This window comes from Notechis scutatus, chromosome Z (assembly GCF_049901735.1).
Source record: "Notechis scutatus isolate UNSWTSFEM ecotype Mainland chromosome Z, rNotScu1.2, whole genome shotgun sequence".
Lineage (NCBI taxonomy): Eukaryota > Metazoa > Chordata > Lepidosauria > Squamata > Elapidae > Notechis > Notechis scutatus.
This window is the reverse complement of record NC_142025.1, coordinates 31,596,237-31,609,218: the sequence shown is the minus strand read 5'-3', so window position 1 is coordinate 31,609,218 and position 12,982 is coordinate 31,596,237. Positions and strand designations below refer to the sequence as shown.

At 32.6% G+C, this 12,982-nt stretch overlaps 1 protein-coding gene across 5 annotated transcripts in view; it reads left to right on the top strand.

Moving 5' to 3' along the window:
* CREB5 (cAMP responsive element binding protein 5) overlaps nucleotides 1–12,982 on the top strand; it is a 262,831-nt gene that overhangs the window by 82,021 nt on the left and 167,828 nt on the right. For 2 of the 5 annotated variants that reach the window (XM_087946881.1, XM_087946879.1), the window contains exon 8: nucleotides 848–928. The exons of the other annotated variants lie outside the window; for them this stretch is intronic. In XM_087946881.1, coding sequence (XP_087803007.1) covers nucleotides 848–928 — 81 coding nt within the window. The remainder of the gene's footprint in view (nucleotides 1–847; nucleotides 929–12,982) is intronic. 5 annotated transcript variants of the gene reach the window in all.

The window sequence follows — 12,982 nt, the reverse complement described above, 5'->3', positions numbered from 1 at the left end:
AAGAAAACTCGCTGCTAGAAAAAAGTACCAAACCACATATATACAATAGACTGTGAAGTGCACATAATGAATTTATGGATTATAGCCTTAGGCTCTTTTTGATATAATGGCATTGTAAGATTTTTACTTCTCTGTTTAAAAAAGCAGAAAAGAAAAGTAGAATAAAAAGTCTGATAGGACACTTTCAAACAAAATTGATGAGGCATTTCCACTTTTTTTGAAAGATAATTTTTAGAATACTCTTGAAAAAGAAAAGATACAATTGCTCTTATACTGAAACCACAATATCATGCCTCATGAAAATTGGGAAATTAGCAAAGGTTCCATAATATTATATTTTCTATGCCAAAAAAGTTTTAAAATACACATTTTGTGCAGGATTTAATAGATCTTTTTACCTATCATATTGAGGATATGTTGGGGAAATTTAGTTTTAGTAATTTATATTCACTTGATTCATATTTCTCAGAGAAATATGCTTGCACTGGCTTGCAAATGTGCTTGAAATGTGCTTGCAATGGCTTGCAATTGTACAGTTTGAATGATTCACTGTATTTTATGTTGCAAAGGCCAATCAAAATATAATCATATTTAATGATAGAGAGTGGGAAATAAATGAAAACTCAAATGTTTAGAATGCATATTTTGAGAGAAAATGTAGACATCATTTTTCTGGTGTATTTTTTCTCTTAAAATATAAAAGATGAGTAGAATGAATATATTCAGGCAACATATGCAAAAGCCATATAGCGTGAAAGTAGATTGATTGCACAATAGCAGTCCACTAGTACGTAAATTTATTCTGCACATAAATTTGATGGGGGAATTCCTTTCATTTCTTTTCCAGAGGAGAAGAAAAAAAATCATCGAAATTCTTAAGGAAGGAATGGAAAGTCCCTGTACTTATCTAAATAACAAGATGGCTCTGGTGTGTTGAATACGTGTGCCCCGTCTTTCATTATACAATATTCTCTTTGGTTGTTTATAGATTTGTTGGATTCCTGTAGTTGAATTAAATCTGAAGGGAAGATATCATAAGGGTTATATTCCCCCAGATCTTTTTTAGATTAGGAAGGAGGGACATCTGCAAGCTATGGCAATGAGGGACATATAATTTCCCCCTCCCCCCCCCCATTTGACTAAAATTTATTTAAAAAATAAAATTAAGATAAATTGTAAGAAAGAAGTACTAAAATTAAAATTCTTTTTCCAGGAAGAGAGTTTACAGAAATTAGAAAATAAACTTCAATACTATGTTATGAATAGGCCAGATCCTTACAATGTTTTCATAAAGTTTGCATGCATATAGTCCTGTGATAAACCTAATTCATAACCTTTCATCACATATCCAATATAAGGATAGCATTGGAATTTAATATTTTCAGCATCTCATGGGCACTGCTGAAAAACAGTCATAAAGAATGTATCTGTTTGTCTGCTTTCATCACACATATAACTACTTCCATGCATAAATAAGTATTTTTTCTTGTTTGATGTCATCTATTTTTTGGATAACTTATAATTAATGGATAAGATCCCAGAATTCTCTATATGAGTGAAAAACTCCAACCTTTATGTTTCATTTATGCTTTCAGTTTACATGGCACCTTAGCAAATAAATACGGTTTTCCCATCACCACCCCATGACTTAAAATATATCTTTGAAAGGAACACAAACTGAAAAAAGGGAGAAATTGGGTATTGAAAACAAGAAATGGTTGAAAAAGAATAATTTATGACCATAAAAGATAATTAAATAAAAGGAGAACAACTATTGGTTTTAAGTCTTAGATTCCATAGCAAATTTAAATCCCTGGTATAACAGAGGATAATCCCCCCCACTCGAAGACTGTGGGGCCTGTCTGAGGTTCAAGTCAAAAAGCTATCTCTTGCTGACAATAACTGATGGTGGTGCCTCAGACAAGGGTGTGTATCAGTCAGACAGTGCAACCCAAAGCAGCAAGGCAGACAGTGTCAGCAGATCAAGCTATCATCTGAACATCAGGCAACAGATTTTAGGTTTATAAGTGTGCAAAAAGTCTCTATAGTATTTGTTGTAAGTTATATTTGCAAGTGCATTTTTGTTGTTGGAGTAGAACTACTGGCAAATTGGCTCCAGAGCACTGCAAAAGGGCTGGGAGAAAAAGGGCAAAGCTGATGATCAGTATTGCCTTTATGAAGGATGGAATAACCCTGTGAAGCATTAGGATATTAAACATCACCTTATTTTATGTACTGTACGCGAGTAGAAAAAAACCGAGCAAGTTGATTTCAACAAGCAAATGTTGATAGCCTTTTTGAACTATAAGTTTGCTCAATTGAATGTTACAGACAAATGGACACAGAAGTTTTACTAGTTTATAATTAAACCATCCTAGCTATATATATATATCCTATGATGTCCCAGCTTTAAGAAATTATGGTTCACACACCTATAAATTAAATTAGATTATCCTGTTTGAAATAATAAATGTACATTTTAATAGATGACAGCATGATACTACTCTAGATATGGGTTATTTAGCAATGCAATGGATACAGTGCTAAACAGGGAGCATAGAAAAAAATTGCATTGTTTTAGATTATGCCATCTATGACATCCTGGTCCTGCTCAGTCTGCCATCTAAATCAGTAGGGGCTTTGCAGGCATCTGAAATTGTAGCAATACATTTTTCAAAGATGTCAAACTTAGCAACTTATTTTATATATACAATGAATTCTGCCATGATAATCCAACTAGTATATGCATCTTTGTTCCAAAAGACTGTGAATCATAGCAATGAAAGTGATGGAGGTGGGTGTGTATGGGAGTTGACACCTCTATTTTGTGGTTTTGTTGTATGATGACTCATTATAGAAAGATTATAGGCTTTTAAAATAACGCTATGGGGACTAAAACAATGCTGAATATCTCAGTTTAAGAATGTCAACATAGCATAAGGATAAAGTTCACAATGGAATACAACTGCTAAACTGTCAAAATATCAATATAGTATTAACAAAGACTCAAGATAATATTTATTAGCATTGAAAAATATAAAAAACTTAAATTCATTGTTATTTTAAGAGGCTGTAATTGATTTAACAAAAAAAGGTTTAAATTCTTTTATTTATATGCTTTCATTACATAGATGAAGTATTATTGTTCTCCAGTACTGGGACTCTTTACTAGAAAACTAGTTTTAAACTTAACCTTATTAAAAATCAATTTAGAATATAATTCTATGATTGATAATAAATAGATAATTAATAGACATAATAAATAATAGATATTTTAAATACGTTTATGAAACCATCATTCAGATTTATGGATTAAACATACCCTAGCTAAAATTGAGTATTTGAAATATATATGTGCTGATATTATTTAGAATTAGAAAATAAATATTTCTACATTTTAATTTTATGCCAAACTTCTTACTTCAAACATGCTATTGCATATTTCCCATTTATTATTTCCCAGTATTATTTGTCTGGAAGTTTTTCAGGCAAAAAGATTAATTGATTCCTAGCATATAGACAGCTATAAGACAAAATTATTCCTGGGAAATCTCTGGTTTAGATCTCACTTCTCCCATCAATTGTCTTAAGTAAGTCCAATGCTCTTCAACATAATCTACAGTCTGAAAAATATTAATTAATGTCTATATGGATGTTTCCATATAATAATGATTTAAGCTTAACCCTAGTAGATTTGCAAAATACTTGGAATGGTGAAAAATGCTAAATTTTGTGAAATCATTCTCTGACCTAAGGTTTTTTTTCTCAGCATAAGGAATGAAGTTGTTCTTTCCATATTGCTTTGAAAATTTTATAAGGTAAAAAATAAAAATAGGTGAAGAACAAAAAAATTAAGGTTGGACAAAAGCTAATTTTTACTTGCAGTGAAAAGTAAATTAATTGAATTCATATTAAGAGCTCTACAAGTATTTAATAATCCCTCTTGCCTTCTATCTTGTTAAATTATAATTTATTGGCAACTTTTAGAAGGATTTTTAGAGCTACATGGAAGTCTTTGAGGAATCAAGTGTAAGCCTAGATCTCGAATTGCAAACTTCCATTTCATAGGATAATTTAGAAATGTTGATTGTGGGATATAGAGGTACCATAAACATTTCCCAATAAATAAAGAATAAATGGAGGTTTGTGTAAAAGCAAAAATAAAATAGAAATAATGTGGTGCAATTGTTTCAAAAGTGACTCTGAAAGCCAGCCACCATTAATAAGTAATTATGGCAGGGACTATTCTGCTAAAGATGAGAGAATGGATTACACTCCTTCTATCTGAAGATGCCTTAAGGAGAAAACAGATAGAAATATATGTTAGAGTCATTGGCAATATTGACTATTGATTTAGCACAAAGCATTAAGAGCTAATAGCTTTCTTTCTAAAAGTGTGCTGTGGTGGCATTTTACTGCATGATTTGTTATGCACTGTAATTTGGAGCCTCTCGAAATATATCAATAGATGGCCATTTTAAAAATTTCAGACACTTAAGCATATTATTCCAGATGCATTCTGCCTTTAAAGCTGGCCATCAGGGAATTCATAGGAATGCTTGTTGGAAGCGGCAGTAATTATAATGCAGCTGTCCAGAGTCTGTTTAACATGAGGCTGTTTCCCAAGCATTCACCCCTATGAATGACTGTGACTTACAAAAAGACTGTTGAAAGGGAACCGAATTGTGCCATAATTGTCCCAGAAGGCTTAAAGGACACACCACAAGAAAAGTCAAATGAGTACTTACGTCTTTTCCATAGGAACTGAATATTGATAAGAAAATCTAGATGCTATCCAGTGACTTTTAAGTCCAGAAACATCTAAAGACACCATGAATTGATTATTGGTGATCTTTTCAAGATCCATACCAAGTTCATATAATTGGCAAGATAATATAAATACAGCTAATCAGAACGATCTTTGTACAAAAGATAAATAATCTAAGTTTATCCTTTTCTTTGTGTTATATGAAAGGCAGTGAAACTTTCACCATCCTAATAATAACTGATTGGCATTATAACAATATAGCCAATAACAATACCAAATCCTAATTCTGGACTGCTCCTATCTCTTTCATTAATTTTGTACATTATCTTGACTCTTGATGTAATATTGAGAGAAAGGAGTCTATAAGTAGTCCTTGACTCACAACTATTCGTTCAGCAACCATTTGAAGTGACAATGATATTGTTAAAAAGTGGCTTATGACAACTGTTACAGCATCCCCATGGTCAAAATTTGGCTGCTTGACAATTGCCATGTATTTATGACAGTTGCAGCAATCCAGGATTTTGTGATTGCCATTAGTGACCCTCCCAGAGGGATTCCAACAAACAAAATCAATGGGGAGTGGCAGATTCAGAAGTGTTGCTTACCAAAGTATGGCGATTCGCTTAACAATCACAGCAAAAAAAAAGCAAGCTCATAAAATGAGGTAACATTCACATGATGATCTTGGTGCTTAATGCAGGAAGCTCTGGTTCCAATTGTGATTGTAAGTTGAGAACTATCTGTAGGTTCAGTCTTCAGAAAATGACAGGTAGGTTATAATATTTTCACATCACCTAAAATTCTGAGGTTTCACAATGTTTAGGCTTTTTATTTCCAAGCAGTCCCTCCTAATTTTAATCTTGGCTCCAGACCATTTCCCAAAGTGCTACTTAACTGTAACTTTAAATGTGAATGGAGGATGAAGTTATTAAATATATGGGAGTAATCATATTTCTATTTCTAATCTGACTGTATTTGAATTAAATAAGTGAAAATCTTTGTCCTAAAGTTGATGGGGTATGGTTCCTAATACATCATTCAATGGCCAGAAATAGGCAACAGTTGAAATAATTAAAATGAAGGTGACATCTTGGGAATCTTTACTTTTATACTCATTATTAATTGTATCTATTCTGCACTTTGCAAAGTATGTGAACCTTGGCCCAAAACGCCATGTATTCATGTCAGTGGGAGTAGGTGCATACAGTCTTAGTGGTCCTATATAGATATGTGATTGGGAGAGCTTTCAAGCAGCCATGTGCACTTAACCCTAAAATCCTTGCACCTGCCGCTTAATTTCTACACTAAAGTAGAAAAATCATAACTTTTCTTTTTAAATCATGTCAATGGTTTATGGCTGATATATTTAAGGACCAAACTGGCATTGCAATAACATTTAGTAGTACTTTTCTAAGATAAGACTCAGAAATCTTGGCAGCTTTTCTGCACAATCTTTTAACTTATTCCAGTTGAGCTCTGAGCAGAGTTCTGCCACATGGGTGGGTAATAGGACACTCCTGATCTATTTCAGAGCAAGGTGCACTTCTGCTTTATTTATGAAGACAGACGTACAGGTTGAGGACTTAATCATACTTGATAAATCATCCTAGAAAGCCTATTAGAACCATATGCTGATGGTGCATTAATGTGGGAAGTCTGGTTTTAGTTGACTAGGTCAGCCTCCGAGCTTCTCCCTCCCAGCATGCCTCGTATCTGCTTGTCCCTTCAACCTTGTTTGTGAGCTATTTATGCTTTCTAAGTGGTATCATTGGTATGTGGTGGGACATTAATCTTAGAAATATTGTTAATGGAAATGGGGGAGAAGAGGACATAAAAAGCTTGATAAAATAAACCAGCAGTGGCCATTGCCACCTTCGTTTAGTAGTAATTCTACAGCTAGAGCCAAAAAGCTGAGAGCAGGAAACACCAGTGAATTCTTTCATCCATAAGGGAACCATTTCAAGGCAGGGGTTTATCTGGTTGGTAAATAGCTGAAGATAGTGCTGAAGATTTCCAGTTTGCTCTCCTTCCTTCAGCCACAGAAATAAGCTTCCATTATTTACTGTTCCATGGCACTGACCCTAAAAGGGTGGTCCCTGATAAATGTTTCTCCAAAAATAAGCTGGAACAAAATCAATGGGATACCCTCTCATAGAAATAAGTAGATGCTTATATGAAGATAGTCCTTGACTTATAACTGTAATTGATCCCAGAATTACAGTGAATGCCACAGTTGTTAAGCAAACCTCTTCAGGTTTCCTTGGTCAGAAGTTTGCTAGGAAAGTTGCTGTGATCACCTGACTAAAGGCACTGCAAGCTTCATTGCCAGGTGACCAAATTACAATTATGAGACCATGCGGTGGGTACAATGGTTGTAATGTGAAGGACACTTTTTTGGAGGGCACTGTAACTCTGAACCATTGTTAAACTTACTGTACAGTTGCAAGTTAAGGACTACTTGCATATAGGTTTCATTGAAATGAATGGAAGGTAAGTTATAAGGTTATAATAATTTATTTATTTATTATATTGATTAGTTTTATTGATGTTATTGATTTGAGTGCTACTCATGAGTGTTACTTTGTTTTAATAAGCAAGTATAACTATTTTGAAATATAGTATAACAAGAAAATAGTAGAGTTCTATAATACTAATCTTTCAAGCCATTTAAATAGATGATTATTTAAAAGTTACTTTTATACCTAATGGTGTATGTTTTGCCAAAACAAAAGATAAAAAGAAACTAAAATCTTACTAGGCTGCAAAAGAATGCTATATTTTAACCCTAAATTAGTTTGAAATAGGGAACAGGTGGCCTACTTCCTTTTGGAAAGATAGCAACAATTAAGTGTGAAGGTAAATGTAATAGGTACTGATTGATTGATCGATTCCATAGTGCTGGTCCTTAATTTGAGTCTCAAAGTCAAACAAAAAGATAACAGAAACAAAACAGAAACCATAAAATCAAGTACAATAAATCAAGAACTAACTACCTATGTTAGGTATTAGTGACAATTAACAATGGATAGTACGCATCAAGTCTTAAACATTTTCAATTGCTTTAGTGAGACCTTATCATTTAGGAGCCCTTACTAGACCTACAAGGTGTGTGCATCTATACGTGTGTGTGTGTGTGTGTGTGTGTGTGTGTGTGTGTGTAGGTCAAAACAGTTTTAGAGTTTTTTTTAATCCTCTTTCCTTCCTTCCCTCCTTCCTTCTTTCATATTTGGAATTAATTGTTCTCTAATATATATATAAGCTGTTTTTATTGTTAGGACGTTTCTCCCCAGTTCTAGGTTGCTTGTCTCCTTGATTAGTTCCCATCCATTGTTTCTTGTTTTGCCTTCTGATACTTTGGAAAATAGAATAACTGTCTTCTTTGTGGCAGCCCCTAAAATATTGGAAAATATTACAAGGAAGCTAGAAAGATCATATCAATTTCACTTGAGATTTCCCACTGGTTGTTAGTTTGTTACTAAATGAGACTATAATCTCTGAAAGATAACAGTGCACACAGAAGGCCATAGCTGATTTAAAGCCAGAAATATTCTTTTTTTAAAAAAATATTTGGGTTTTCACAATAGATAATACAAATAAAATATCTTTTTTGAGAATAGCATGGTCCCAGGTTATCACTTCTCCATACAGACACAAACCCAATTTCATATTCGTCTTTGTGTTCTATTCCATATCTTATTACTATTTTAACATTTTCTCAATAATTTTTCCCTTCCCTTAGTTTTCTCAACCTTGCTTTTAATTATCTCATTCCTTTCTAAATTCAATTATATGTATATCTTTTTCTAAGTTTCAATATCTTTTTAATCATTATATTTATACTTTTGTCTGTCCTGTTTCAATTTCATATTTTCTTTTCTCATTAAACAAAATTTCCCCCTGTAGTTACTGATTGGAGTATGACACCTTTGTATCTTTTAATTTTTATCCATTCAACTCTTATTTAAACTTCAATTTATGCCTTTACAATTATAACATTCAATATAACACATAACTTCCAGTCAAATTCTGCTTGGTACATTCTTAAAATACACACTAAGTTCTTAAAGAGAAAATATATATATAACAATAATAAATAAAATACTTATTCTATTCCAATTCAGCTCTATCATTAATGTTAGTTATAATCCTTAACATCTTTAACATTTCTTTTCAATGAGATATCATACTTCCTTAGGAACACATAATATTTCCATATTTTTTTCATATTTCTTTCATATTCCTCTTCACTTAAATTTTTATAACTCATTAATAATAATTAAAATGTTCTCCTCCTTTTCTAATTTCATTCTTTCATTCTCTTTATTTCATTTATTTATTAACAAACATTACATTACATTACAATGAGTATTTTATCTATCATTTTAATCACACTTGTTTCATATTTTCGAAGTTCACTTCTATTACTAATATAACAATACTATCTTATGTACCCTTGCAGAAACCTTTTCAATTAAATTTTCACCCATTATCTCTGTGTCTTCTTTAATCCTTTAATCCTTGTACGTTTTCCCCGTTTCTCTATATCCTGTTTCTGTCCTTTATAATTTCTTTTCCTTTCCCTCTTCTCCCCTTCTTCTCCTTCCCCCTTTTGACCCCTTGTTTCTCTAATTCTGATTCTTTCTTCTGTAATCCTCTCTTCTCTTTCTTCCTAATGTTGTAATTACTTTTCAAACTATTTTTTTTGGTTGTTTTTTCAGATCTTAAATTTTTCACTCTCTTTCCCCACTTTCCTTTCTTTTCCCCACATAGAATTACCTGATCATTGAAGATGGCTTCTTCTTTGTCCCGTCCTTTTTGTTCTACAGGCATTTCTTGTTATTTCTCATAGTTCAGGATCTCCATTTCTAAAAATTGAAATACGAAGCCAAAAAAAACCCTCTTCCTGCTTGTGCATCTTCTTTCTGTTTTTTAAGTTCCATTTTCAGTTCTTCCAAGAGTGATACCATTTTAAAAACTTTTAAACAACCACCTGATTGATTTTAGTCCTTTAGATCCAATAACAAAAAATCCAAAAATCACCAAGTAATCCAAATAATCCAAAGCTGTTTCTTTTTGCTTCCTTTTTCCACTTTCTCTTCCTGGGGTTCTATTATCTTGTTACAAAGTTTCAGTTAGAATGTATCTTTTAGGAATCTTGTTAAAGTTTCACTGTTAATTCCTTTCACTTCCAGGTGGTCTTCTTCATTTTTCCAGAACCCACCCTTTTGTTTTTTTCCTTTTCTCTCCTTTCCTTCTTTTAAATTTTTTTTTAAAATCCAGAAATATTTATTATCCCTTTGACATTTTATTTTCAGCTTAAATGCCTGTTAGTATCAAAGTGGATTTTTGTCAGTTTCTTACTTAAATCTCTTAGTTGTCAATATGGGAAAGGAAAGAGAAAAAAAAGCAAATCTTTTCCCTTCCCTCTCTCATTCACCACTTCAAAATCTTCTTTGGGAGCAATGTTATTCTTTATAGTTCAAATTCCAGGGTACCTTATGTCATTGCTTTTTCAGTTCAACCCAGTCAGCGAAACTTTCTCTTCTTATCTTCCTCCTGCACATTCTTTTCCAGTTGAGTTCTTCTTTGAGGTGGCCACTTCTGAGCACCGCTGCAACTGCCTTCGGGAAAGGGAATAATGGCCAGCTGGGAAGGAGAGATGCGGCTTTCCTCACCCCTGCTGGCAGTCTCCCCCCTCTTCACCACCTCTACAGGGTGGCTTAGCTTTGAAACCAGCCAGCTCGGGGTGCTCCAGCGGCAAGCACAGATTGAAACCACGCACGATCACAGATTTTGGTCCATCACCAAAGAAGCTCAAACCAGAAGTCTCAAGCCAGAAATATTCTTGTTGGGATTTTACCCAAAAAATATAGTAAGGGGAATGCATATTTAATTATTCATGTATTAACTGCAGCTAAAACTGTATTTGCAAAAAACTGGAAAAGTGAAGAGATCCTCACAGATAAGAATGTGATTAGGAAAATATTAGAAATGAAATAATCTATTCAGAAATGAATAGATTAATGCTTGTAATTAAAAGAAAAAGAACAAACTGAATATTATATGAAATGGGACTTATTTTATCAATGGTTAGATAACAAAAATGATAGTTAGAAACAGGGAAACAAAAGAAAAAGATTAATGAAATAAAAAAGATACGTTAAGAGAGAGAAGCAAATATGATGATTATTATGCTGAATAGTATCATTTTAATATTATAGAATTATTGCTAATATTGTTGTAAATTCTTATTATCATTTTACAAAGATATTTGTATCCAGACAACCTACTGTTTAATTGAAGATGGAATTATTATATTAAAAAATAAAAAATGGCCATAGTTATTTGCTAGAGTCAGTATTTCTCTGTTCAGGTTTTTCCCCACTCTATTCATACAGTGATAGGATAGTGAACTGGAAGCAGACAACACAATGATAAATTCTAGCAGAGTATATATATATATGATAATGATAATGATATCTCATAATTATGACAATAGGTAGGAACACCTGTATTTTCACTCCTGTGATCTTTATTAGTGGATCAATACTACTTTACTGCCACTGCATTCTTAAAAATGTCTCTGCTTAATACATGGATGATTAGTTGAATATAAGCATAAAGAAAAATAATATTTCCTTTCAAAAAGGGTTTCAAATTTTGCATGTTTTCTTTTTGAACTGAGGAGCAGGAGAATAATACAATGTTACTATGAAAGTTTCAGATGCTCTAATAATATGAATTGTTGATCATTATATGGTTACCAGCATACATTCATTATCTTCAAATTTCACTCTTCTCCAGTACTCTAATCCATAAATTTAATGCTGTTTATTTAACACAGGAGCGTCAAACTCATGTTGTCATGGCTGTGTCACATGATGTATCAGGACTTCACTAAACTGAGCATGGACATGGCCAGCACGTGACGCATTCAGAGCTTGACAGCCCTGATTTAACATATGAAAACTACTTGGTTCCTTAAATTGATATTAAATCTTTGTTAAGTGCCTGATTTTTTCAACATAGTCCCTTGTGGATGATATTCCTATTCAAATGCAATGCAAAATAAATTAATACACCTATATCAATTTTTTGCATATTCCTGTAACACAATTGCAGGTATATGCAATTGACAAAAAAATTAAAATTGAATTCTGTGTGAAGGTGATGCTCACTTCAACTCATTACAGCAATAATCTCATAGAGATTAGAAGTGGCTCCAACAAAATACTATAAGATTTATATATATCTTACAATGGAAAGTTAGTTTTGAGAAGACTTGCATAGGATTCTACTTTTAGTTATGTTTTATGATATACATTGCGAGTATAACAGGCATACAAAGCTGTAATTTGAGAAAAGGCCATTTTGAAAAACAAAAGTTGACTTAAATTTTTGTTCAATTGAATTAGTTCTTTCATAGTTAGTGTACCCAATGATCTATTATTTGAGGTTTCCGTACAGCTATCTTCAGATTAGATTATCTTTTAGTGAATATTTCAATATTTTAGTGACAATATTGTCACACAACCTAAGATAGCAGAGTTTTATAAAGGATAAATAAAGACAAGTGCCTACAGGGAGTTAAAAGGTAGGGAGGGGGATAAATAAACAAAAAGGGGGAGAGGAATCTTAAATACAAACTTAGGTAGTTTGTTATTTATTTCTACAAATATTTGTAGTAATTAGTATTTCTAAAACAGGTATCAGGAAAGACATAGTCAATCACAAAACATTTCTGTACAAGAAGGTAGTCTTTTCCAATTTCTCTTTATTATAACCCATTTTGTTGGTTATTTTTTTCTGAACAGGTGAATGCTGCATTTTTCGGCCATTTAAATTTTCTTACAATGGATTTCAAATGAAAGTTTGATACAAGAGCTATTCTTTCCTTTGCAGCATGTCTCTTATCCTTTTTTTAAATTAAAGGAATTTAGGTGAAAGTTAAGGTCAGCTGAGGCAGGAAAGTTGGTAAACATCTCCAGGTTGCCTAATACTAAGTTAGAATAAAATAATGCAGTATAATAATTCCCAATATTTGGATGATGGTGATGATGATTTCTACAGGACATGCTGGAAAATATTCAAGACAAGATAAACTACTCTCACTCACCACTCCAACCAGCTAGGACCATAACTTATAAAACAGAAACTTATTTCATATTGATACATCACGTAAACCCTTAACAGGAGAAGACAAGGTGAGAG